General features: G+C 40.5%; 1 protein-coding gene across 3 annotated transcripts; it reads left to right on the forward strand.

Moving 5' to 3' along the window:
• Positions 1–50: 50 nt before the first annotated feature.
• On the forward strand, positions 51–21207 carry GABRD (gamma-aminobutyric acid type A receptor subunit delta). Of its 3 annotated transcripts, none has more exons than XM_075437654.1 (9): positions 51–685; positions 10178–10290; positions 10876–10943; positions 11844–12064; positions 12868–12950; positions 15235–15372; positions 16289–16441; positions 17040–17251; positions 18516–21207. In XM_075437654.1, the coding sequence occupies exons 1-9, from the start codon at positions 618–620 to the stop codon at positions 18813–18815; spliced, it is 1356 nt and encodes a 451-aa protein (XP_075293769.1). In that variant the 5' UTR covers positions 51–617; the 3' UTR covers positions 18816–21207. The 3 variants fall into 3 exon arrangements, with proteins under 3 accessions (XP_075293769.1, XP_009932743.1, XP_075293770.1); XM_009934441.2 differs by having other exon boundaries at positions 52–685; positions 16286–16441; XM_075437655.1 differs by lacking the exon at positions 51–685 and adding an exon at positions 1559–2057 and having other exon boundaries at positions 16286–16441.
• Positions 21208–23470: the final 2263 nt, after the last annotated feature.

Here is a 23470-nt window from a genome sequence, read left to right on the forward strand (position 1 = left end):
CCGCGGCTGCGGTCGCCCCGGCGCCGTGCGGAGCCGCGCGGGGAGGGCCGGGGGCGGCGGCGGGGGGGGCGGCGGCAGCGCTGCTGACGGAGCCCGCAGTCCCCGCACCCTTCGCCGCACCGGGAGCCCGGCTCGCTCCATGGCCGGACCGCCTTCGCCCTCGGCTCGGGCCGCGCCCCGCTCCCTCTTCCCGTGACTGTCGGTGCGCACAGGACATGTCCGGTCCCTCCGGGCCACTTCCAGCCAGCTCCCGCCCGCGCCCCGCGGGGCTGATCCGCCGCTCCGGAGGTTGTTTTCCGCCGCCGGGCAGAGCGGCCGCGGGGAGAGCCGGGCGGTCCTGAGCACGGCCGGGGATGCGGGGGCAGGGCGGCCGAGCCGGCCGGGAGTGACCGGGGCACAGCCCGCCCTGCCCCGCGCCCGGGTTCTGGCTGCCCGCACAGCTCCCGGGCGCCGGGGGGGCCGGGGGGCCGCCGCTGCTGAGCAACGAGACTCTGCTGTCAAGTCAGCCTCCACGGGGCACGGCGAGCGAGGATGGCAACGCTACTGGAGCTCCGGAGCTGCCAAGAGAGCCGGGGAACCGGGGTTTCGTTTGCCACTGTCTAATCAATGGGAGTAAGATGGAATTTCTTACCTGGGTTCTTCCTGCCCTGGTTCTACTGTGCACCCAGCAGCACAGGTGTATCAGGTAAGAGAAGGCTTATCGTTCTTTCTTAGGCTGGCCTTAGGCAGCCGTTCTTTCGGTGTGGCTGGGGTGAAAAACGCCAGGTCTGCCTGTAGCTGGTCCTCCTTCCCCTGCCCGCAGCTCCCACTCCCACTTTTCCCCGGGGATGATCTCTCCGTGTAAGGGCTACGGCTGCATGAGTGAATGTTCAGACCCAAAACGGGTCTTGACTGAAGAGTTTCCTCAATGTGCTCCATCTTTTTTTTTTTTCTTTTCCCACTTTCTGCTTTTTCTAGCCAGGGATGCAGCGCTGCCAGCTGAGCAGCAGTTTCTGGGGTTAATCTAGGGGTATGTTTTTAAGAGGATGCCAATGGAACCTCTTCCCAAAGGCACTTAGTCTGAATTGGGGGCAATCACTTTTCGTAATGGCATTGCGCATCCCGGCGCAGCCTTATCCCCTTAAACAGCTCTGTAGGGGGCCTGCTACAGCACGAAACTCTTCCCTAAAACCCAGCACAACCCGTGGGGTACAAACTGAACATCTCTGCCCAGGGCCTCCACAGGCACAATTAAAAACCCCCAGATACAGACAGTTCTTTCTAATGGGTTTATTAAGTTTCCCGAACTTGAGATAGGACGAAGAGACTGGCAGAGATCTTGGAAAAAACGTTTGAAGAACGCCAACCATTTCTTAAAATAACAAATTGTAAAGATATATGTTTGCAATTCTCAGTCACATTTATTCTGAAGGTGTTAGCTAGGCAACCAGCTATGTTCTCTATATATTCTCTACAGATCTGGAGGCTGTATGTGGAGAAAGCTTGCCATGATTATGCAATGAAAATAGAAGGGGGAGTAAAACAGAACTTGCTGCATGTAAAAACATGCCTACACCACCCAGAGCAGACGGCTGTGGTATTAAAGGGGGTCTTCCTACTTCTGCTTTATAGACATTATTATTAGCTTCAGGGCAGTATAAGAAGCAGTGAGAACTGTAGTAAGATATAACATTGCTGTTAGGGTTCCTGGAATTAATTGTTGAGATGCATTTTTTTCACTGGGAAGGAAAAGGATCTTGCACTAGAGGAAGTGTCAAATCAACTGCTGTTCTTCAGGACCGACACAATGATTTATCCTGTGACCTTGAACCTGTTATGCAGGGTCAGATCCTGGCACCCTCATGCTCTGAAGCAATCCAGTATTACAGTGAAGGCAGAGAAAATGCTGCTTATGACCTCGGGGCATCAAGATCTTGCCCATAATTTCAATGATCCTGTTTCTCTATCTGCACGTGGGCTAGCATTAAGTATTTTGGTTGAAAAGTCGTGTTTGAGTATAAAAGAAGAAAAAAAAGAATTTTAAGGAAGAGTCAGCCTTCTCAGCCTCTGTCTTCAAGGTCTGTTTCTAGGCACAGCAACTGCCGGGATATGTGCAACCTATAATTTGCTGGATAAGTTGTTTTATATTTGGATTAATTACCTAGTTACTTGACTTTCTTCCTCCAGTTACACAATAGTGATGAGTTGTTTGTTAGAAATATATATACTCATGGCAGAGAGTAAGGCAAGGCGAATTCTGGCTTGTGACATTCCAACTGTTTGGTTTGTAGTCGTTTTCCAAATGTGCTGAAGTGTAAGACATTCGGTGGTCAAAGAAAGCTGCTCTGTTTAGTACAACAGTTTTCTGAAGATTCAGGATTTAGCGTGGCTATGGCAGAACATTGTTTAATCTTGGAAAAAGTGAGTAACCTTGCTTACATGTGTACTTTTGATGAGTTAAACAGAACTAAAATTTTAGCCTTGCATCAGTAAAATTACTCACACTTAGGTGACCTATGAAATAATTCCATGTGTAAGGACCCAAGAAGCACATGAGCTTCCTTATTCTTCTTTCTTGGAGTTCTGTAATATGATATTAGATACAATTATTTTTGGTAAGAGATGCTTTTATGAAGAGCAGTGTTTTATTAATACTGAAGGTTTATAATAATGGGCAAAACTGCCAATTGCTACATTGTCTTGCACTGATTTTGTTTTCTAAATGTAATGTGATCCATGGCTATGATGACAGAAGCCATCCAACACCACTAAGTTCTCTGCTTGTGAGTTCTGTGGACTGTATATTGACAGGTGTAAGCAAAAACATATTAAAAAATGGAAGAACATTTCAGTGAGTTCTGAACTCAGTAGTATGACCTAAGACTTCCCTAAGGCAAAACTACCTATTAAAATAATGTGAAGGTTTGGCAGAGGAGGGAAATGGGGAATACGTGTAGCCTGCTTCCTCATAGCATTTTTGAATATCCTTTCAGGGTGCTCTAGAGAGCTGTATTTGAAGCCATTTCTCTGTCATGTGTGCTATTTGACTGAAGTGAATGAGCCAAATTCAACCTCAGTCAGCACAGGCTACCTATGCCAGTGCAGTTTGCAGGTAAACATTTTCAAAAAGTAGTATTTTTTGGTCTACTTGCAGCAGTAATTAGTGGCAAGAAATTTGGCATTTATATGATTGACAGCTCTTTGGGGCAAAGACTGTAGCTTCCACTATTTTATCAGAGTTTGATATGCTGTGGATGCTGCAGTAATAAATGTGTCACAGTGAATGAGATCATCTGCTGAAATACACTTTGTGAAATATTTCTTCATTTGCCCAGGGAAAGACTACTATTGACAGAAGTTTCGGGCTGTATGTCCGTACCTTGTAATACTTTACTGAAAGAGATTTTAGTTCCCTAATTAAAAATAGATGTATCTTTTATATTTAAGATTCTACCATGTTAAATGACTTTCATACATTTGCATAGAATTGTTCTTCTGTTGTGTGTCTCCCTCAGCCTTTTACTTCTATTCAGGGAAACAGATCAGCTTTAACACGTGAATATGTGTGGAGTGGTCCATTTTCTGCAGCTTAAAACTCACAGAGAGGAAATAAGAGCTTTTATTTTCAAAAGGTTGCCATGAATTAAGCCTAATGCTTTTTCAATTAGGTTTCAAAATACAAAACATATTTACAGTGAGCTTCACTTGGAGTCAGGAATGGCAGATGGGAAGGATACACATTCTGCTCAGGATAATCCTGGCGTTTGACAGAGGCCAGATTGTTCACTGACCTTGCAGGACATTATTTGTCTTTTTCCCAAGAAAATGTTTTCTTGAGTGGCAATGACATCTGGGACACTTGCCGCCAAAAGATTATCTCAAAGAAAATGAAATATACTCTATCCCAGTCCTCTGTATCAGTCAAACTGGTATTTTCATCTTACTGGGTTAAAAAATTCATAAAACAACTATGTCACAGTCCCAAAAAGAATCAGGTTAGCAGATTTAAAGAAGAAAAAGGAGATGCAAAAAGTGATTTTCCACAGCTTACTGCTGTACATGGCTGTCAAAAGGTTAGCACACTCTCCCTACAAGTGTGACCTGAACTCGGTATCTCATTGGCCACTGACTTCAAGATGCGGCTGAGCCTTCTGCACTGCTGCTAGAGCTTTTGGCACTGCTGTGCAAAACCAACATTGCTAATGTTATCTCTTGTTCAGCTGCTGTAGTGCTCCCATTCACACAGAACATATAGATTGTCTCTTTCCTTGGTGTAATTTCAATACTTACCAGATTTTTTCTAGTAATATTGATAAATTTCTAGCAACCATTTCAAGCAGCGTTCTGGAAGATAGTGAAGACAGGCTAATACCTCACTTGCCTGACAAGGCCTTTAAAGATGCACTGTCCAAGCTGATTGATGTTTCTCCTCCAGATCACTCCAATGGTACTGAAAGTTGGGAGGAAGATGTTAGCTTGGATAGAAAGGATTTTGGGATATATGTACTTTTTATTCTAGAACTGGTAGTATGTAGCTCTGAAAGAGATTAATTTCTTTGCCATTTGAGATTCACTGCTTGGAGTTGCTTTCCCTAACCTGTATCAGGACAGTTTTGTTAGGCAAAGAAGAACTTCATAGTTTTGCCAGGTTTATCAATGGTGATTTCCTCTCCCCTTTGTCTAGTGTGCAAGAGAACTAACTATTCTTCTCATAGTTTAAACAGCAGTAAGCTGTTTCCTACTGCTAAAAACAAGCTCTGTTGAAGTTCTCACAATGCTTAAACTTCAGATACGCACAGATACAAATATATTCTCCAGAATATCTGCTTGAAATGAGATGTCTACAGAGACAGACTGTGGATGAAAAACTGTCTTCTTCAGCTTTAGATTTGCAATGACTTCCAGAGTGGTGTGAGTACACATGACTATGTTGCCATTCAGGCAGCTAGGCCCCCCACTCTGGCCTGGTGCAAAGCAAAGATAAGCTTTTTGATGAGCTGTTATGCCCCTTGAATTTTACAAATCAATAGCTTAATTTTACAAAGTCTTTTTCTTACTAAAACAAGCTTTAGAGCAGCTTATGTCAGGAAGTGAAGTTGCTGAATCAACTAATAGTAGTTTCCTTTCTTTTCATCTTTACTGCTTACACTATGAAAAGTTAGTCCTTTCCGATGCATCTTTTCTATGCTGGTCTTCCTTTTTCAGGTATAATAAATGAATAATATTTTAGGCCGTGTATAATCCCAACTGCTTATCAAGGATGAATGCAATTCTCCCACCGTTCTTTATGTAACTTTAAAGCACTGAATCTGATGGACAAAAGTCTAGAGGAATGGCTCAAAGGAGTTACCACAGACTGGCCTGGAAAGTGCCGTGAAAATAAAGGTCTGCTTTCCAAAGTCATCATTTTTGACTGAGGACTGCTATACTAGCTGCTAATATTCACACTTTTGTCTTCACCAGATAAAAATGAAATGAAAATATGATAAGTAGAATAATACTCTTGTTATTTTTCCTCTCCCTCAATATTCTTGAGGGATGAAAAAAGCAGGGAATGTGAAATTTCTACTATGCTGGAGGACCTGGGATGACTTTAGACCTAAAACGCACATATCAAACTGACACAAGCAGAACTTGGACTCCGTTACACCATGCTGAATCATACACCCAAGCACACAGCCCCTGCTACATGAGTTCTTATGTCTGTATTACTTCCCTTGCTCTATCAGCCTCCACGTCACTCTGACAAAATGTAATTTGAAGAATATGGCTGTTTAAAGTGATCACTTTTTCAAAGCAAAACATAGGTTCACAGGGAAAAGAGCTCAAGAGGTCACCTGGGCCACCCCCATGTGCAGGCAGGGCCACCCAGAGCCAGCTGCCCAGGGCTGTGTTCAGACGGCTTTTAAATATCACCAGGGAGGGAGCCCACAGCCTCTCTGTGCAACCTGTCCCAGTCCTCGGTCACCCTCACTCTGAAAAGTGTTTTCTGAGTTCAAGCAGAATCTCCCGTGTTTCAGTTTGTGCCCACTGCCTCTGGTCCCATCACTGGGCACCAGTGCAAAGAGTCTGGCTCTGCCCTCTTTGTACCCTCCCTTTATATATTTGTATGGATTTTAAGATCCCCCTGAGCCTTCTCTTCTCCAGGCTAAATAGTCCCAGCTCTCTCAGCTTTTCCTCGTATGAGAGATGCTCTAGTCCCTTAATTATCTACATGAAAAAAGCCTAATACTAGCAAAAGCTTTTGGTAACTCAGTCATAACTGTTTGTAAATGAAACTGTAGGTTATTCTGATTCACATAATCCCTTTGAGTATCTGCGAACCGTTCTGTGAGCACCATGCTAGTGTGTGAGAACGGCAGTAACTGAGTAAGAATAAACTTCTTGCCCATTTCAAAGAAATATAAAAATGAACCAGTAGTATAAACATCAACAAAGTAAATGTAGGCATAAAATTATTTCAGCTGTAATACTTTAATAACCCCCACTGGTATTAACTGCATATAGCTCCACTAACTTCAACACATTTGTCACACTGAAGATCTGACCCTAAGGCTTTATTAATAATAGAAGCAAGACTCATTTTAATTGTGTCATGGGTATTTAAGTAAAACTCCCTCTAGATTGTAATCTGCTTAAAACACATGGCAAGCTAAAGCCCACAGTTTTTAACCCAGCTCTTGTCATTTTCACTTCCTTTTAGCTCTATGGCTCTCCTTAATGCCATTAAAATAGAATACTGACACAGGATAACTGATGCATAGTGTAAATGCTTTTTCAAAAAAGCTGAGGATCCTGGCAGTTCTTATAGTGACACTACTTCTTTTATAGCAAGTGACTGATTATAAGTCAGTTATCTGGGGATGAGTTCTTGATGCACGCAAGTAGCAACACCTATTGTGAAAGGGGAGCAGCAGAATTTGTTTTTATTATTTTTCTCAGGTTGAGTACTCATAAATATTCATAGTATTCTAATTTTACAAGACTTGCACCGAGCACTTTCGTACTATTGTGTATGTAGGAAGCGCAAGCTAGATTCTCCCACCCTCACAGAGCAGGCTCGCAACATAGGGCACTACAGTGCAGTCACCTTTTGACTTGAGTATTGTCTTCAAAACACTTTACAGAACTTGGCTGCAGTTTTAGCAACAGGAGTCAAAAAGTACCATATTCTACTGAAAAGGCAAAGAGATTTTAGGCAGATATATTAATTCAAGGGTATTCTAGTTACTTATTCTAATTATGAAAAGACTTAAAGTATTGTTCTTTACCTATAAAAGGAGCTCAGATATTTTACTGATTAGGAATATCATTACATATCTACGGCTTAGACTTCCAAGTTACAAATAAGTACATTTTTAAACAAAATACTTTCACATAGTCTCATATTATCTAATCTGCCAAGGCCTTCATTTAAAACATTATTTGTTTTCTGTATTAACTGATAGCCTTAGTATTTCCAGAAATAGGATAGAGAATGTAAAAGAAAATAAATTAAAGAATTTCTGAACTGCAATGTTTGATGGTATTGCAGAAGAAAGCCAGACCTTAGCACCTGGATCTTGCCAAGTATTATGGAACTATAATTGCATCTAAGTAAGCACTGATAGTTGGATGATTGAAAGGCCAGCACATAGGAAACAGCAGTCTGATAGAAAGATGTGTTTATGTAGTTAATGAGACCCAGTAAAGAAGGTAAAAACTCTGTCAATATCCGTTATAAATCTTCAAACTCCTTGTCTAAATTAGTTATGTTATTCCAATTTATGTAGCTGAAAACATGGTTCTGACTCTTCCAACATCCTTACTCAGAAGAGATCTAGAAACCTGAGAAATATCTGAGATAGTATTTTGAGATTAATGTACAGCAGTGTGCTCATGGCAAGGAAACATTATAAATGCAATTTAATATATCTCCCCAATGTTAATATTTTTCCGTGAACTAATGAAGTTGCACTTTGGAGCAGCATCCCTATGCTTTAAGGTCACTTAAGCTTTGACAACTCCATTAATGTAAGCTTTCAGCGTCTCTGCTGCTCAGAACTTCCATTTATACGTTGTAATCCCAGAACTCCTTCCTTATATAATTGACTCCATATATGTGGGGCAAGAATTTTATGACCAGGGCAATCAGAGATTTTCCTTTCAGTCCCCTGTGAGAAGAAGAGTTGGTTATTGCAGGATACTCCGCTACTGTGCTAGCAGTAACTGCATGTGCTGAGCCCAGACTGGCATATTTTGGAGAGAAAAAAACATGTGCTTTATGTGGGTCGATGTCGCATGAACGCTCTAAGAAAGTTATGTAAGTACCAAGGCAGAATATGTTTATGGTATATTACTTTGCAGCCTTTCATCGATGTTTAACGAGTTTCTCTTCCGTTAGTAGTGATATATATCTCTCAAATGCCATATTTATCGCTGGACTCAGTGGAAGATGTTAAAACAGTGCTCAAACACTTCTCATATAGTACCTGCATTCAGGTACAGGCCCTCTCAAACCACTGGCAAATTTTCTCTTTGCAAATAGTTTTGGTAGATGTTGTCACAGTCCTTCATTTATCTGTTCCTGTCATGTCAATCACTGAGCTGGCAAGAGGAATTGTGTGAGCAGGCACAGATCTGCTTCAAATGAAGTCTGCCAGCTCAGTTTAAACAGTTCAAGAAGACAATATAAGCTTGCCTTTGTTTATACAAGATTATGGAATATCCACATAACTGCCTATAGCAGGAGAGTTGAGGGGCTGGCATCTGCCAGGTGGTGGAAAATGGCAACAAGAAACTGTGCTAATGTGTTTGAGGAGCATCACTGGATCAGCAAGCAGCATATGCCTAGCACCTGAGAAATGGGGCCTTATTTCTGGGAGGGGAGTTGTGGCATGCTGCACAAATCTGACGGCAACTCATTACCTCCCAGACAAAGCCTACTGCCTGGTTGGTGGCTCACTCGGGTCCCAAGAGTGACTACAAAAGGATGCGTGCATTATGGCATCCCACACTGCTGGCCTGAGGACAGACGGCCAAACACCCACACTGCCTAATCCTGGCAAGTGCAAACCAGCACAAGCAGGTGAGCTGGGGCCCCCCCAGCATGATGGAACCATCCCTACATGCCCAAAACTCTGGGGCACCTGTGGGAAAGTCTTGCTGGGCAGAGACATTTCAGTGCTACAGATACCTCACTTATTGCTCCAGATCATGGACAGGAACGGCCCCAAATCCAGGACCATAGGCAGGGCTCTGCATTTCTAGGATCATGGAGCACACCTCAGTTTCCAGGACAATGGCCAAATCCTTCGGGGGCACCACTATGGGCAGCTCTTCACACTGCAGAACCATGGGCCCCTCGAGGTTTCTGGAGATTCCTGAGTTGCCTGGACCATAGATAGCCACCTCTTTGGCTCAGAACAAGGGAGTACTACTGGGGCTTTCGGACGCCGTGGACAGCACTTCCTGAGTTGCAGTGCCACAGCCTGCTCTCACCAAGGTTCAGGTCCGGGCCACGGGCAGCTCTGAGCCAGGCTGGGGCCGTGGGGATGTCCCCTTCAGCACTTCGTGCTTTCAGCTGTTCACTTTTTGAGCAAGATCTCCTTTTTGACCATATCTTTGCAGTTTTCAGGTGTTTGTACACCTTCTATTAGCACTGCTTTTCATATTTCTGAGGCCCAATGATACTTTTCACAGTATCAAAGATGTTAAATCCAAATTCCAGCTGTGTAATTTTTACTGTTTTCCCATCACATGTGACAATGTACCAGCCTTCTTGATCTCAGCTGTTCCGTAGTGGTAGTAGGAGCTGTCACAGCTGCTGTGTCCTGCTTCCCAGATAGCTGCATTTCAGCATCCCCACATGCATTTTATGCAGTATACAAAGTCTCTTGGTTTCCCTCATGCTTTCTCTACATTTCTAAATCTTTTATTTTCCCCTACTTTTTTTAAAAAAAGAAAAAACCTTCAAAAAGTATGTGACTGTATTTGAGAAAGAGGCCATAGTCTTGCCTGAAATGTGTTTTGATTTAAACAGAAATATCTGAAATTGTTTTCATATCTATATACAGTATTTTTCCACTAAGTTACCAATATAGCTGATTATACTGCAGGTGGTCTCTGGTGTAAAAGAAGTCAATGTCTTCCATTTTCAGTTATTTTTCTGTTTGTAAGCATGGCCAAGTTTTAAAATATACTTATTCTCTTTACCTAGAGCTATGAATGACATCGGAGATTACATAGGTTCCAACATCGAAATATCCTGGTTACCCAACCTGGATGATTTAATCAAAGGGTATGCACGTAATTTCAGGCCTGGGATTGGAGGTGAGACTTTGAGAATAGTGTCTCGTTTGTTTCTTACAGTCCTTCTACCCTCTGATGTTTATGTGAACTTCATCCTCTACATGATTAAAAGGTTGTGATTATCTATTACTTGGATACTGGAAATAATAACAATCAAAAATGTGCTTGATTTTGAAAAAAGACAGATTGTATAACAGAATTAGCAATGCAATCTTCTTGCTGATACAGTTCTTAAATCGCTGATATCTAAGTTGAAGGAATTTTGGATTACGTTACATGGCGGTAATTTCTGCATTTGCTTGAAGTCATGCTGTCTTAAGCTAGATAATGTGGTTTCCAGAAAGGATTCCATAATTTTCAGTAGTTGTGATTATATTTCATGTCTTTTATCACTGAAACAAAGTGTTCTGTTGGAAATTGAGGGTGCAATCGGCAAAATATTTAAATCTATTGCTTTAAGGTAGACTTTACTTGGAAAGGGTACCTTATAATGGAAAAAGCTTTTATGACTTCACTCTGTATGAAAGTATTGACAGTCTTGGGTCATCTATATTTTCATAGGTACTATGATGATGTAAATCACCACATTCAACCATTTTTTCTCAGGTCCTCCTGTTAATGTTGCTCTTGCAATTGAAGTAGCCAGCATTGACCACATCTCAGAAGTGAACATGGTACGTTATCAGTTAAACCTACCAAGTTGTGAACGTATGTACTGCAGTGACAGAAAGTGTGGAAGACTAACTAAGTAGAGAGACAGTTGATCCCCAACATGTTTGGAGTGGAGAAGTTACCACAAGAAGATACTGCAAAGAACAAACATTGTATTTTAAGACACAGGCAGAGTCTATTCTGGCAGATGTTGGCAATTCCAGGAATCTAGCCATGTAGAAGTCACTGAGATTTCTTACTACAGTTAGCAAGGTTGGATCTCTGCAGCACTTACTAAAAGAAAGCCCGATTTTAAGCATTAACACCAACTTCTGTTCAAATTCCTTTTCACCACAGATACTTCCAAAGAGACGCTAAGGGAAAAATTGGTTGTGAGATGCTCCTCTTTTTTATGTAAAGACCTTCCAATAAAGCAGTGGAGTATTACAACTTACAAGTCACATAAACAAGCATAGGCATGGATTAACTGCATTTCTGAAACTTAACAGATTTAATTTTAAAACCAAAACTTTGGCTTTCCCTCCATCCTTTCCCTGCATTACAGATGCATAATTTCATCTATTTTTTAGTTTGGCTTTAAAAAACCTTCAAAAACAAAAGTTGTACTTGTGGAGATACACAAACTGATTTTCTTCATTAAGACATATGCAAGTCTGGCAACATGTTATATATAACACTGACATTGAATCACTTTTTGATACCTTGGATTTATCCGTGGTAGAAGCCTATGACAGAAATTAAAATGCTTGGGCAGCTCTATGGTTGACTGAGTATAAAAATACTTATTTGCACTGGAAGCTGTTAAGACATTTCTAGGCTAATACAGTGATTTTTGACCAAGTCCCAAGACATTACTGTGTTAGTTTAGCATCACTTTTTAATTAGGATTTCTCTTGTCATAGGAATATACCATGACGGTATTTTTGCACCAGAGCTGGCGAGATGACCGTCTGTCTTACAACCACACCAATGAAACTTTGGGCTTAGACAGCCGGTTTGTGGACAAGCTCTGGTTGCCAGATACTTTCATAGTAAATGCCAAGTCTGCCTGGTTCCATGATGTGACTGTGGAAAACAAACTTATCAGGCTCCAGCCAGACGGAGTCATTTTATACAGCATCAGGTGAGTGACAGAGTCCAAGTGTACTCTAGCTTGCATTAACTTTTTGAACAGACTATAGCGTAATCACTCAGTTTTCCTAGGATGATTTCCTAAATTAATTATTAATTTAAAATGGAAGACAGTACTGGTGACTTCTGTCAGAGATCCATTTGCTTTACAAGGATTACCCTGCCAGGAAGGTATCTTTGGCAACACTAACATTTTCCACTGCATAATCACTCATCACTCTCAGAATGTCCTTAATGAGAGACAAGCATCTCATAACTATTTGGTCACCAGGCAAGGAGATGCTGAATGCTGAGCAAAGATTCCTTTCTCCACTCCCTCGCTAATCTCCAAACTAACTATGAGCCTGATTTAGGCTCAACTTCCCCATCTTTCAGAGAAAGTAGTATTTCCTCACTGTGGAAGAGTGTTCTTGTTAGAACTCAGTAGCTATATTTAGAGTTAATTGTGTAATGTTCTAAAAAATAATGAGTGTGCACCTTTGAAATTGTAAGTCCAAAGTCACCCTTCAGGTATTGGTAGTGATCTTGGGGACAGTGGAAGAGAGCAGATTTGACTCAGAAAAATCCTTTTTATCATCAGAAGTAGCTGAAGCGTCCTCTGACATTAGACAAGTCATTTGACCTTTCTTCAATTTCCCCCCACCTTTGACTTAGTAAAGACAATAGCCATAAGGATTTTGAAAATCGTTTCCTGTATTAGTATTAAGGCTTCAAAGGTTTCCATTTAGTCCTTGAGTTCTGAGGAAAAGGCTCTATCTGAATGCAACTAACTGGTGTCCACGTTGCTTGGAACAGGATTACCTCCACAGTGGCCTGTGACATGGACCTTTCCAAGTATCCAATGGATGAGCAAGAATGCATGTTGGATCTGGAGAGCTGTAAGGGCTGAGTACAGTGTTTCATATAATCTGTATTTTGTTTAAAGTCTGCATACATGGTACTTAGCTTGCTGGAGTTTGCTCGAATGATTCTGCTTTAGTCAATGAAATGCCAAGGGTGCCTCAGGTTTTGGAAATAAAGGGTACAAACATGAACCCCTTCATTCTCTGTGTTGGGCATTAGACTACGGACTTTTCAATACCGGTTCAGCTCTGATCCAACTCAAAACTATAGGATTCAAATTAGTGAAGATGAACAACCTGCTGTCCTGCTGACAAATGTCTGGAACTTTGTGCTTGATGTAAAACCTAGCACAATTGTGACAGTCACTAGCATTACTGACGTTTACATTAAATCCAGTGAGAACAAGTAGAGAAGCCCACAGGCAAAATTTGATGTGCTATTTTTTCTTTATGAAAAAGGAAGAAAAAGAAAGAATTCCCTGCTTTTAATGAATGCCATTGTGACTAACCATTCCATAGCTCTCTAGCTTGCCTAGGCATTCCTGTGTGTTACACAGAAATCAATCAGAATACCGCATGGACTGGCTTAAATTCATTTGTACTCACAAAGGAGGGTGAAGAATGAAATTCTGTTTTGTCTAACCTGTGTTTTATCTATGATCAGCATGTAATTCCCATGAGCATGAATACTTCTGAATGAAATTCACCACTGGCACAAGCACCCAATCAATGGCAATGAATCTGGCCTTTTGTGGTTTTTATATGAAGGAGTCCACAGGTCCTGAGGGTTCCAGAGATCTGTGAATAGCAGTTTCTGAGCAGATCCACTGGCCTATTGATGCAAGATTCTCTTTTTCTTTTTTAGCACTGACTTTGTTTTCTAGGCAATTAACCACAATACCATTTTATCCTGTCAAAAATAGCAATCTACAGTTTTACTTATGTAATCACCAAATGCAGAGGCAGCAGACAGTGAACCAGCAATCAATTCTCTCTCCCAGCAAGTTCTGCAGGGAGTTTTGGTGGTGGTTGGATTTTTTAATTGAATTTGAGGGGTTTGATTTCGGTTAAACAATCATGTAGAAATAAAGCCACTTTTTAAACAAATGAATGGTTTAGTAGCAAGTTGTCCATTAACAGCAAAACTAGCAAAGATTGACTTCCTGTGGCTTTGCATATTACATAAATCCTCTCATACATATTCCCCCCTTCTCTCACGTCCCTGGTGCCCTGGACCTTTCCCTAGCAGTGCTCTCCCAGCTGCCACCCATGCCAAACTGCAGTCACTAATAGGCTGACAGGCATGGTGATTGCCACGCTAGCTGGTGCGTCCCAGAATGGACAGGGTCTGAGTTATGCTGCTGTTCTCTAACAGGATGCACAAATTTGATTTTCTGTTCTCTACACTCCATTTCTTACAAAACTTGCAAGAATCTAGCATCTTTGAAACCCTTACCTTTTTGTCATTTTGGCTTGAAAATATTATGGAAGTTCAAAAGCTGTTAGGAGGAGAGCTGACAGAACAACACTGCATAGGCAGTTTGCATAGACATTGTTTTCTTATTAAACTACTTTAAGCCTGGGGGAGGCCCTAACAGTTGTTTCCAAGGGTGAGGATTCATGTGAATAATTCGGCTGTGTACTTCACTTTCATGGAGTGCCCATTTGTAAAAGCACTGTAGGGCTTGCAAGGGGAGATACAGAGCCAACCGGCCACATACTTTTTGAGGACACTGGGGGAATCTCTGACAAAGGCAACCTGTTTCCCCGACACTGCCTGACTGGTACAAAGCACCTATCTCATAAAACCAGTGTGTGAACTTGAAGATGAACTTGCAGTATAGAGTTACACTCTGATCAGTCCAGTATAATAGGCATAGATAGATTAGATTGGGTAGTGATTTTCTTTTACAATCAGAAATTTCTGCGACTCTGAGATCCAAGCACAGTGCAGGGGGAAGTAGGCTAGTTTGGGGCTACCATTACAGTTACTCTACTTTAAGTGAGTATGCAAATGAGCTTTTTGAGAGAGAATCTGAATATTTCTGATGACACTGAAGTGCATTTTGCCATACCACATAATGCTAGTCAGTGTGAATCAACTTGGATTATTCTCCCTGTAGGAAAGCTACCCCAGCGTGACACTGGCAACACTGATGTTGCCAGGACAATGAATTATCCAGACTGAATCACAGCATGTTTGCAATGAGACCGATGAAGATCAGCATAGCAGAGGAATTAGAGGGCTTCCACTATGAGTCTTCTAAAAGTTCTGAATTTCGTCCTCAAACTTCGTGTTTATTTAGTGTTCTTTTGGCAGATGGCTACTCCTCAGAGGACATCGTCTACCACTGGTCAGAAAACCAGGAGGAGATCCACGGGCTGGATAAGCTGCAGCTTGCTCAATTCACAATTACCAATTACCAGTTCACAACAGAAATGATGAACTTCAAATCTGGTAACAGGATCTGTCTTCAATTCAGGGACAGTATCTGACTTTTTCCTGTGTAGGGAAAACCCTCCTATATCTATAATAGAAAATCCCTCTTAAGTAATTAATTTAAGAACCTTTCCGGTAAGAGTTTTCTTTAGCTTACACTTGCAAAAAATGCCAACCTTTGCTGAGCCTTCAGGTAGCCACTGTAGCATATTATGTCCTTTAGCTCTGTACGTTTGACAAAATACTGCATGGAGCAGCCAGACAGCACTTGATAAAAAACAGTTGAGGTGTAGCTCACATTTTCTTGACCTAATTTGTGACTTTGGATAAAGAAAAATTTCCATTAGCTCTGATGTTATGAGGCTTATGACGTACAGTCAGATCATTCTAATTCTATCCAGTCCAAGTCAGTGGTGTGTATGAGTATCACTGGGTTTATTGCAATGTTTGTAAAATATCGGAGTCATTTCTTTCCTGCTGATTTTTCATCCTCTTTCATGTATTCAGATTCTCATTTATGCTGCACATCTCCTCTAAGCTCTTTTTTTCAGTTTGAAATTAACTTGGCCTTTTAAAAACTCTAAATTTAGTATCTGGAGGACTTTCTACAGCAGATGATAAGACAGTACACATTTTGAAGCAATACTGTTATTTGAGAAGACTCATGATTTTATTTTCAGATCTGGCATTGATATGACCTGAGACAAATCCTTTGACCTATTCTTAGCTAACAGTGCTGATGAGAACTGCAGTACCTCGTGCAGGGTTTATGAAGACTAATTGAACAACATTCAAAAAAGCTTTTTGTGCTTCTTGTCCAAAAGATTTTTAAGAATGTAGATGTGTGTCATTACAGGAAATGTTGTTTTTAATGTCAGTTTAACTGTAATTCACACAGTCAGAGTCTTTCTTTGTCTGCTTTTTTTTCCAGCAGGTCAGTTTCCCAGGCTCAGTCTCCACTTCCACCTTCGGCGAAATCGAGGAGTTTACATCATTCAGTCTTACGTTCCTTCTATCTTGCTCGTGGCCATGTCGTGGGTGTCCTTCTGGATCAGTCAGTCTGCTGTGCCTGCCAGAGTGTCATTAGGTAAAACGGATGGTTTGGGCAACTAACAGGGAAGGGTATGCTGAAGTTGTAATTATGCTCTCTAATAATCCTCATTTTCCATGGAGGTGCATTTATGAATACTATGTCTACATTTGGAGAAGAGAATATCCTTTAAAAGATTTCCTTCGTGTTTTAATTTGTCATGCTATCAGAGCAGCTGCCTCAGTGAAGAACAGAAAATAACCACCTAAAGATGGTTAAAAGCAAGAGTGAATGTGAGGCAGATATATGAAAGAATTGATTTGAAAGAAATGGGACAGTGACAAAATATGTTCCTAGAGCTTGTGGATCTGTTTGCCTGAGTAAGGGTTGCAAGTCCAGATGCAAAAGTTTTTGACGGTTAGGTCTTCAGTTTTTGTTTGTCCTGATCTAGAACAAACCCAAGGATAACATGTTGAAAGCTGCCTTGGTCATACAAATGCACAGGTTTTTACAAAGCTCCCCTGTTTCGAAAATCAGAAGCCACACTATTAAGTGGCTCTACTGTGAAAATGTTCCCCAGCTTCAGATTAGTAAATGCACTTATTACAGTGTATTCTGTGAACTCTAAAGTAAATTTTCTCACACTACACTGCAGGTATAACTACTGTTCTTACTATGACTACACTGATGGTCAGTGCCCGATCTTCGCTTCCACGAGCATCTGCCATCAAGGCACTCGATGTTTACTTCTGGATTTGCTATGTGTTTGTCTTCGCTGCACTGGTAGAATATGCATTTGCACATTTCAATGCTGACTACATGAAAAAGCAAAAGAACAAGTTAAAGGCAAGAAGGCAGAGTGCAGAGGTCAGTAAGCGTAATACTGTGAGTAATTTTGCAAAAGCATTCACACTGCATTATGACCTTTCTCTACTATGAAAGCAAATTCTTCTACCGCTTTTGAAAAAAAAAATTCCTGGTTAATTCTTTTGTCACGTTAATATGACAAGGAAACAAATGCAACTGCTGATTTCCCCTTGCAGCATGGTTAGCAATAAAGACAACATATTCTTACATGGTTTGTTGCTGTATTTAAGATAGCAAATGGAGAATAAGAGAGAATGAGTAAGAAGAAAGGCAAAGTATGTCTTGAGCTAGATTTGTACATCTCACACTTTGAGAATATATTTAGACCCTTTGATATTTGCCCAGTCCTCAGTGTAAGTTACGGTAACCTTGAGTTGCTCCTGTAGGGTCAGGGCAAAGTGGTTATGACAGTATTACATGAGATGGGGAAGAAAGGCCTTTGCTCAGAAGGTATTCTTCAGTAGCTGCTTCAGCAAAGACTCTTTTAGCTCTGCTACAGCATAATAAGATGCTGTCAGCAAAACAAAAACTAGGCCTGAAGTCTTGAATGTTGTCCCCTGGAGATTACATTTTTTACACCTATACTGCATAAGGTAAATACAGATATAATTAGCATGGATATAAGTTACATAGGTATGAAGCCCAGTGAAAGTGAACAAAGGAGTCTGTAGATGAAATTTCTTGCAGGAACTCCAGATGGCTTTGCTGCTTTCTTCACGTACCTGTTCGCACGTTAATGATGAAGCAGAGTGAACTGATTAAGGAACTTTTTTATTGTTGTTGTTTGACAATTCACAATTTGTAGTCCAGGCCTACATATTTTTGAACTCTCTGGCACCTTGGGTATTACTTATGAATGTTATTACTTCATTTGATTAAGCTGCAGCAGATATAACTGATCCATATTCATTTTCTGTCCCACCTCCATGTTCTCTCAGCTTTGACAAAAGCCTTACAACTGCCTGTTGGCTTTGGCCACAGAATGGGATAACTGTTTCCCTGAAGTCAGTCAATTATTTTCAGTAAGGAGGGCCTAAGCATGCTGTCTCAGTGGTGCCTTGGTAATTCAGAGCATGTAAAATTATAACCAGAATTTAGGTGCGGTAGCACAGAGTCTTTCAGCGGTCCTTCTGCCAAAGCAAGTGATAAATACCATTCAGCACCTATGGTATTTTCACCATGTCAGTATCATGGCTAGCTTGGATGAAGTACAGTACCATTGCCCTGCAAATTGCTATTATAGGTTCTCCTCTTTCCTTTGCAGATAAACGTGAAGAATGCCATTGTTCTGTTTTCCCTTTCCATAGCTGGTGTGAACCAGGAACTGGCCATTTCCCATAGGCAGCACCGAATTCCCAGAAGCCTGCCTGGATCGTATGGTGCAATAGAAATAGAAACTGGAGAAACAAAACAGCGGCAAAGAATGAAACTGGATAAAAGGAGTGGTCTGAAGTCCCTCTTTAAGCCCATTGATGCTGATACCATTGATATATATGCCAGAGCCGTGTTCCCAGCAGCCTTTGCAGCAGTCAATGTTATATACTGGGTTGCATACACAATGTAAAAAAAAAAAGAAAAATGAAAAATCATGTGAAGAGCTACGAATCGAACAATACCTACAGACTAAAAAGCCCTTGCTGAAACTGTATTGATTCGTCTCTTCTCAAAATACTTTCTGATGAGCTTGAGACATCTCTAAAGTCAAGAAAGTCCTGCAATCATTTCCTACTAAAAACAGCAGTTTATTACTGATCTGATTTGGTCCAGTTGTAATGGTAATCTGCCAAACAATCCCAGCTCCTTATTTCCTGTATTACCATGAGATAATTTTTCATATGTACATATTTGCAGCAAAAGTTTAAATCTTAAATTACCATGGTTTTCCTCCACTTTAACGGTTGATCAGTAATGAAGATTTGGCTTTTCACACTCAGATCGTTTCCTTTTTTGTAATGGAAGAACTAATTCCTCACTTCCACACAAGTGATTTTCTGCATCTGGCCTTCTGTAGGATGGTCTAAGTTTAACAGTAGTGGTAAAGATGGAGTTTTCAATCATAAAGATCTCATGAACAAAGTAAAAGGGAATAGACGGGAGTGCAGGCTTTTTCTTAAATTATTGTCTTGGATAAAGTATTGAAAACATTTAAATGCTCTTAGTCACAGCATGAAATAAAATATACTACATAAAATTCTATTGTTAATAACGACTGTATTACATTTCAGGTCTAAACTAATGAAAGTTTAAACACTTAAACACAGTAATGTTTATTAGTTTAATAGGCCCAAAGATAAATGGAAGTGATTTAGAAACACAGGGAAAGCTCAGGCTTTCTTTGTTGGATTGGGAAAAATTTTAAAGGTGCTTGATAACGAAGGAACTCAGACTCCATTTGCAGGAAGTACTTTAGAATTTGTTCTGTTAATTTTCAGTGAGAGTCTACCATGTGTGCCTCTGAAAATATCCTTTTTCCATCTGTCCCTAAATGGCTGACTGAAGTAAAAAAATGTTATAAATGGCTTTAAGTTACTCGGTTGCTTTGGATATTTTTGCCATTTTTATTCAGAGGCTGACCTAATATGTCAGGCCTCTTCACTTCCAGTATTTGACAATGAAATTTGTGGTTAGTCATACACACTCCTTAATTCAGGACTAGATCCTCTCACCCAACTCATGCAAAATAACACTTTGTTCTGTAAAGAGTTCTGCTGAACTCAGCAAATGAATGCAGTATTGACAACAAATACAAATTTCATAATCAATCTCTAAAAAAATCCACAGCAAATACATTGGGATTTGGATTAAAACAATTGAAATATTGTTACTGTAGGAAACCAATGTAAGACACTTCAAAATGGACATTTTTTTGAGGATTTTGTTGCCTTGGAAGTGAAAGGTTGTTTCAAATACAGAGTCTGACACAAAAGGAAATATGAAACGAGAGAGGGAGGGAAAGAAGGAAGCAGAGCAAGTGGCTGAAAGCTATGATGGAAGGGAGCATGGGGAGGTGTGAGATTAAACAAGCCAAAAGATGTAGGTAAGAGTAGTGCTGGGCTTTGAAGATGGGGATCTTGAATGTAGTGGCTGATGACTAATAGTTGCAATCGCAATAAGGATGAAACAAGCATTTGATCACAGTAGAGTGTGCGCACAGTCCTCCTGCCTCACTTATCTATGACATATGGTTTGATTTCATATGACCAGCACTGAAAGACAGAGCATTTTAACACAGATTCATAACTTAAAATAAGATTTGTTCAATATCACTGAAGTAAAAGAATTCCCTGAAGAAAAAATAATGATCCCAAACTGAGCTATAATAGAAAATGTGCTCCCATCGTAAGTCAGGCTTAGGTTCATCTCAATCTTTAGTTTCTGTTGTAATGGAAAAACTACCTGCCAACAGTGTGCTGGAAAGCACAAACTGACATCAAGCTGTAATTCTTCTACAAAGTTCTCACCAGTCCAGCCCTGCACTAGTACATGCGGATCCTGCTCCAAGATCTTGCCAGTGACTTGTTGGGAAACCTTAGTTAAGCCATTTCACTGCATCATCTGCAAAACTGATGTAATGATACTGATTTCTTTCCTATATCTTTGAGTTTTACAGAAGAAAAACCCTTCAGGAGAGACAGAAACTCTTATCCTCCAACTAGGTAAGTGCATCCAACCAGTACTGCTATGGTGCTATTTAACATAGTTTCTTAGACTCTCACATACTGAATTAAAGCAAAGTATCACTCAACTTTCACCTCATCCAGAAAGCTAGTGAAATTCTGCATCTCCTTCAATACATGCATGTAATCAGGCTTCTCTTTCTTCTTCTGCTTCTCCTCTTTCTATTTTATTTTTCTTGGTGTTTGTTCCTGATGTCGATGAAATACTACATTACAGACCTACACCTTTATTTTTCTAAGTGTATTTTTGGTCATAATTTACTTTCTCCCAAAGGAAGTTCAACCCCTCCTGCTCTCTTCTGAATTATTCTTACTGATTTATATAATGATTAAGTGCAGAGTGGAATAAAAACAGCAGAAGCATGAATTTACAATGCATTTTCCTTATTAAGTTGTTGCTTTTTCCACGGTCCTGGGTCAGGTCCTTGACATAACTTAACTCCCCTTTCTGCCTCTCCTTTCAGCTTAAAACTGAGTTTTTCAGTTTACACCTGATATAATTCTTGTCTGGCCTCAGAAGCAACAGAAGTTTAAATGTAACCCTTGAATGATGCACTTCCATAGGCAAGGAAAGACGGTAGGCAAAGCTGAAATACTCTGCACAGCACTTTGAGCAGTATCACCATAACAGTGCTACACCCTTCAGAAAGGCCATAGTGCCTTATTCTTCGCTGTTACATTTGCATAAATCAGAAATAATCTTTGTATTAAAATCAGTAGATTAACTAGTGCTGTGAAAGCAGTCTAATCTTTTTTTGTATCCTGCTGGTTTCTCTAGCTATTAGTTTATTACATTGCCTGTCAGGGTTAGTATCTACTGCTTAGAGTGAAATTATTGACTAAATCCAGCTGAAGAAATACTCGCAGCAAATTCCTATGGAGAGTAAATCATAAGAAAACAATCCATGATTTTGGAATTAAAGTTATTCAAGAGCAGAGAAAAAAGCATTGACCCAGCCCCTCTAGTGTGCAGTGGCTGGTTATTTCGAGTAACTAGCAAGAAGGCAGCTGCAGATATTATAAAGGCACTGTCTAATCTAATTACTTCAGCAGTAATAGTTTGTAATTGTGCACCTGACATAACTCTTTACACTGAAGCCAACTGAGTAATCACATGGGGTTATTGGACAAAATTAGTTGCTTCTCCATCTGGGAGACAGGCACGAGCTGCACGCTTTGCTGACTTCTTCAAAAGATTTATTCAATGAATTTTTCTGTATTTTGACTGCAGATCTTCAAGCTGCGCAGCTCAGTTTTGATTGATCAAAGTAAAAGGTGGCAGCGATCTTTTCCTCAAAAAAAGCTAAAGCCAGAATGCTAGACTATCACAATGTTGTAGACAGAAGCACAAAAAAGGGGGAAAAAAACCTCAAAGCATTGCAGGCAGCCAGAAATGTGCACTGTGAGCATACATATGGCAGTCATGTCCACTCCAGGAAGGAGGTGACTCTGAGGGGAGACCAGGTGTTTCACCTACTGTTACTGCACTTGCGTGAGTAGCACAAGACAAAACACCTCCACCACACAGAGTGGAATTTTCTTAAATCTGTTTCCAGAGCCAGAAATAGAAAAGTCAGATGCCATCCAAACTCTTTTAAGGATAAACTTCAGATAACGATTGGAGTTTTGCATAAATCTGACCCTTCTGTACTTTTGGGTGTGCTTTACTTTTTTTTTCATTTAAAGTCATCATACTTAAAAATCATCAGATATGAATGCTTTAGATGCATTAATGTCTAAAGCAAATGCCCTATTCAACTCTAATTTCATGATGCCCTTAAACAGAACTAAACTAAATTTGATATCAGTTGGATGCTGACTTTGGATGGGTTGTACCAGCGTCAAGAGGGGGGGAGTATGTGACAGATCAGAAGGCACTTCTGTGCTGTACCTCAAAGCATTTCTGTTCCTTTCAGCAGTTTAGAGTACTGCTCTATGGACTGGCGTGTCTGTGAGAAAGAGTGGGATATGTGTTAATGTAATCATACTAAATGTGAAGTGTTAATAAAATGTAGTTATACAGAAATTGGAGCTTCTATAAATGGACAAAATAGACATTCAAACTATTGAACTGGAAGACAAAATGCATTAGAAAGAAAATCAAAATAACCTCAGAGATTTCATCCTGTAATGAAATCCTGCCTATTCAGTGCCCAAGGACTTGTAAAATTCTACTTTGGCCGTGACAACTGAAGACAAAGTACCATTCTGTGTTCGTGAGTGCTTTCCGTGGGGCACTTATGCACCCTGCTGTATTTATGTTAAAAAAATAGCTGTTCCTGTCTCAAGAGGTTGAAAAGAATCAGAAAGCACAACATGAAGAAGAGTAAGATACTGCATGGTTTATTTGAAAATAATGCTGGCACTCAAAGCACTATTAAGAGATTAATATACAGAAATGTCTGTCCTGGTTTTGGGTAAAACTGAGAGCATTTATCCAAGTTAAAGCTCTCCCATAAATTCTTAACCGGTTTGCTAATCCAACAGATAATGTAGCGAAACCAATTTAACTCAATGAGGCTTCTACTGTTGGTACAACAAA

The sequence above is a fragment of the Opisthocomus hoazin genome, chromosome 16 (assembly GCF_030867145.1).
Source record: "Opisthocomus hoazin isolate bOpiHoa1 chromosome 16, bOpiHoa1.hap1, whole genome shotgun sequence".
Taxonomy (NCBI): domain Eukaryota; kingdom Metazoa; phylum Chordata; class Aves; order Opisthocomiformes; family Opisthocomidae; genus Opisthocomus; species Opisthocomus hoazin.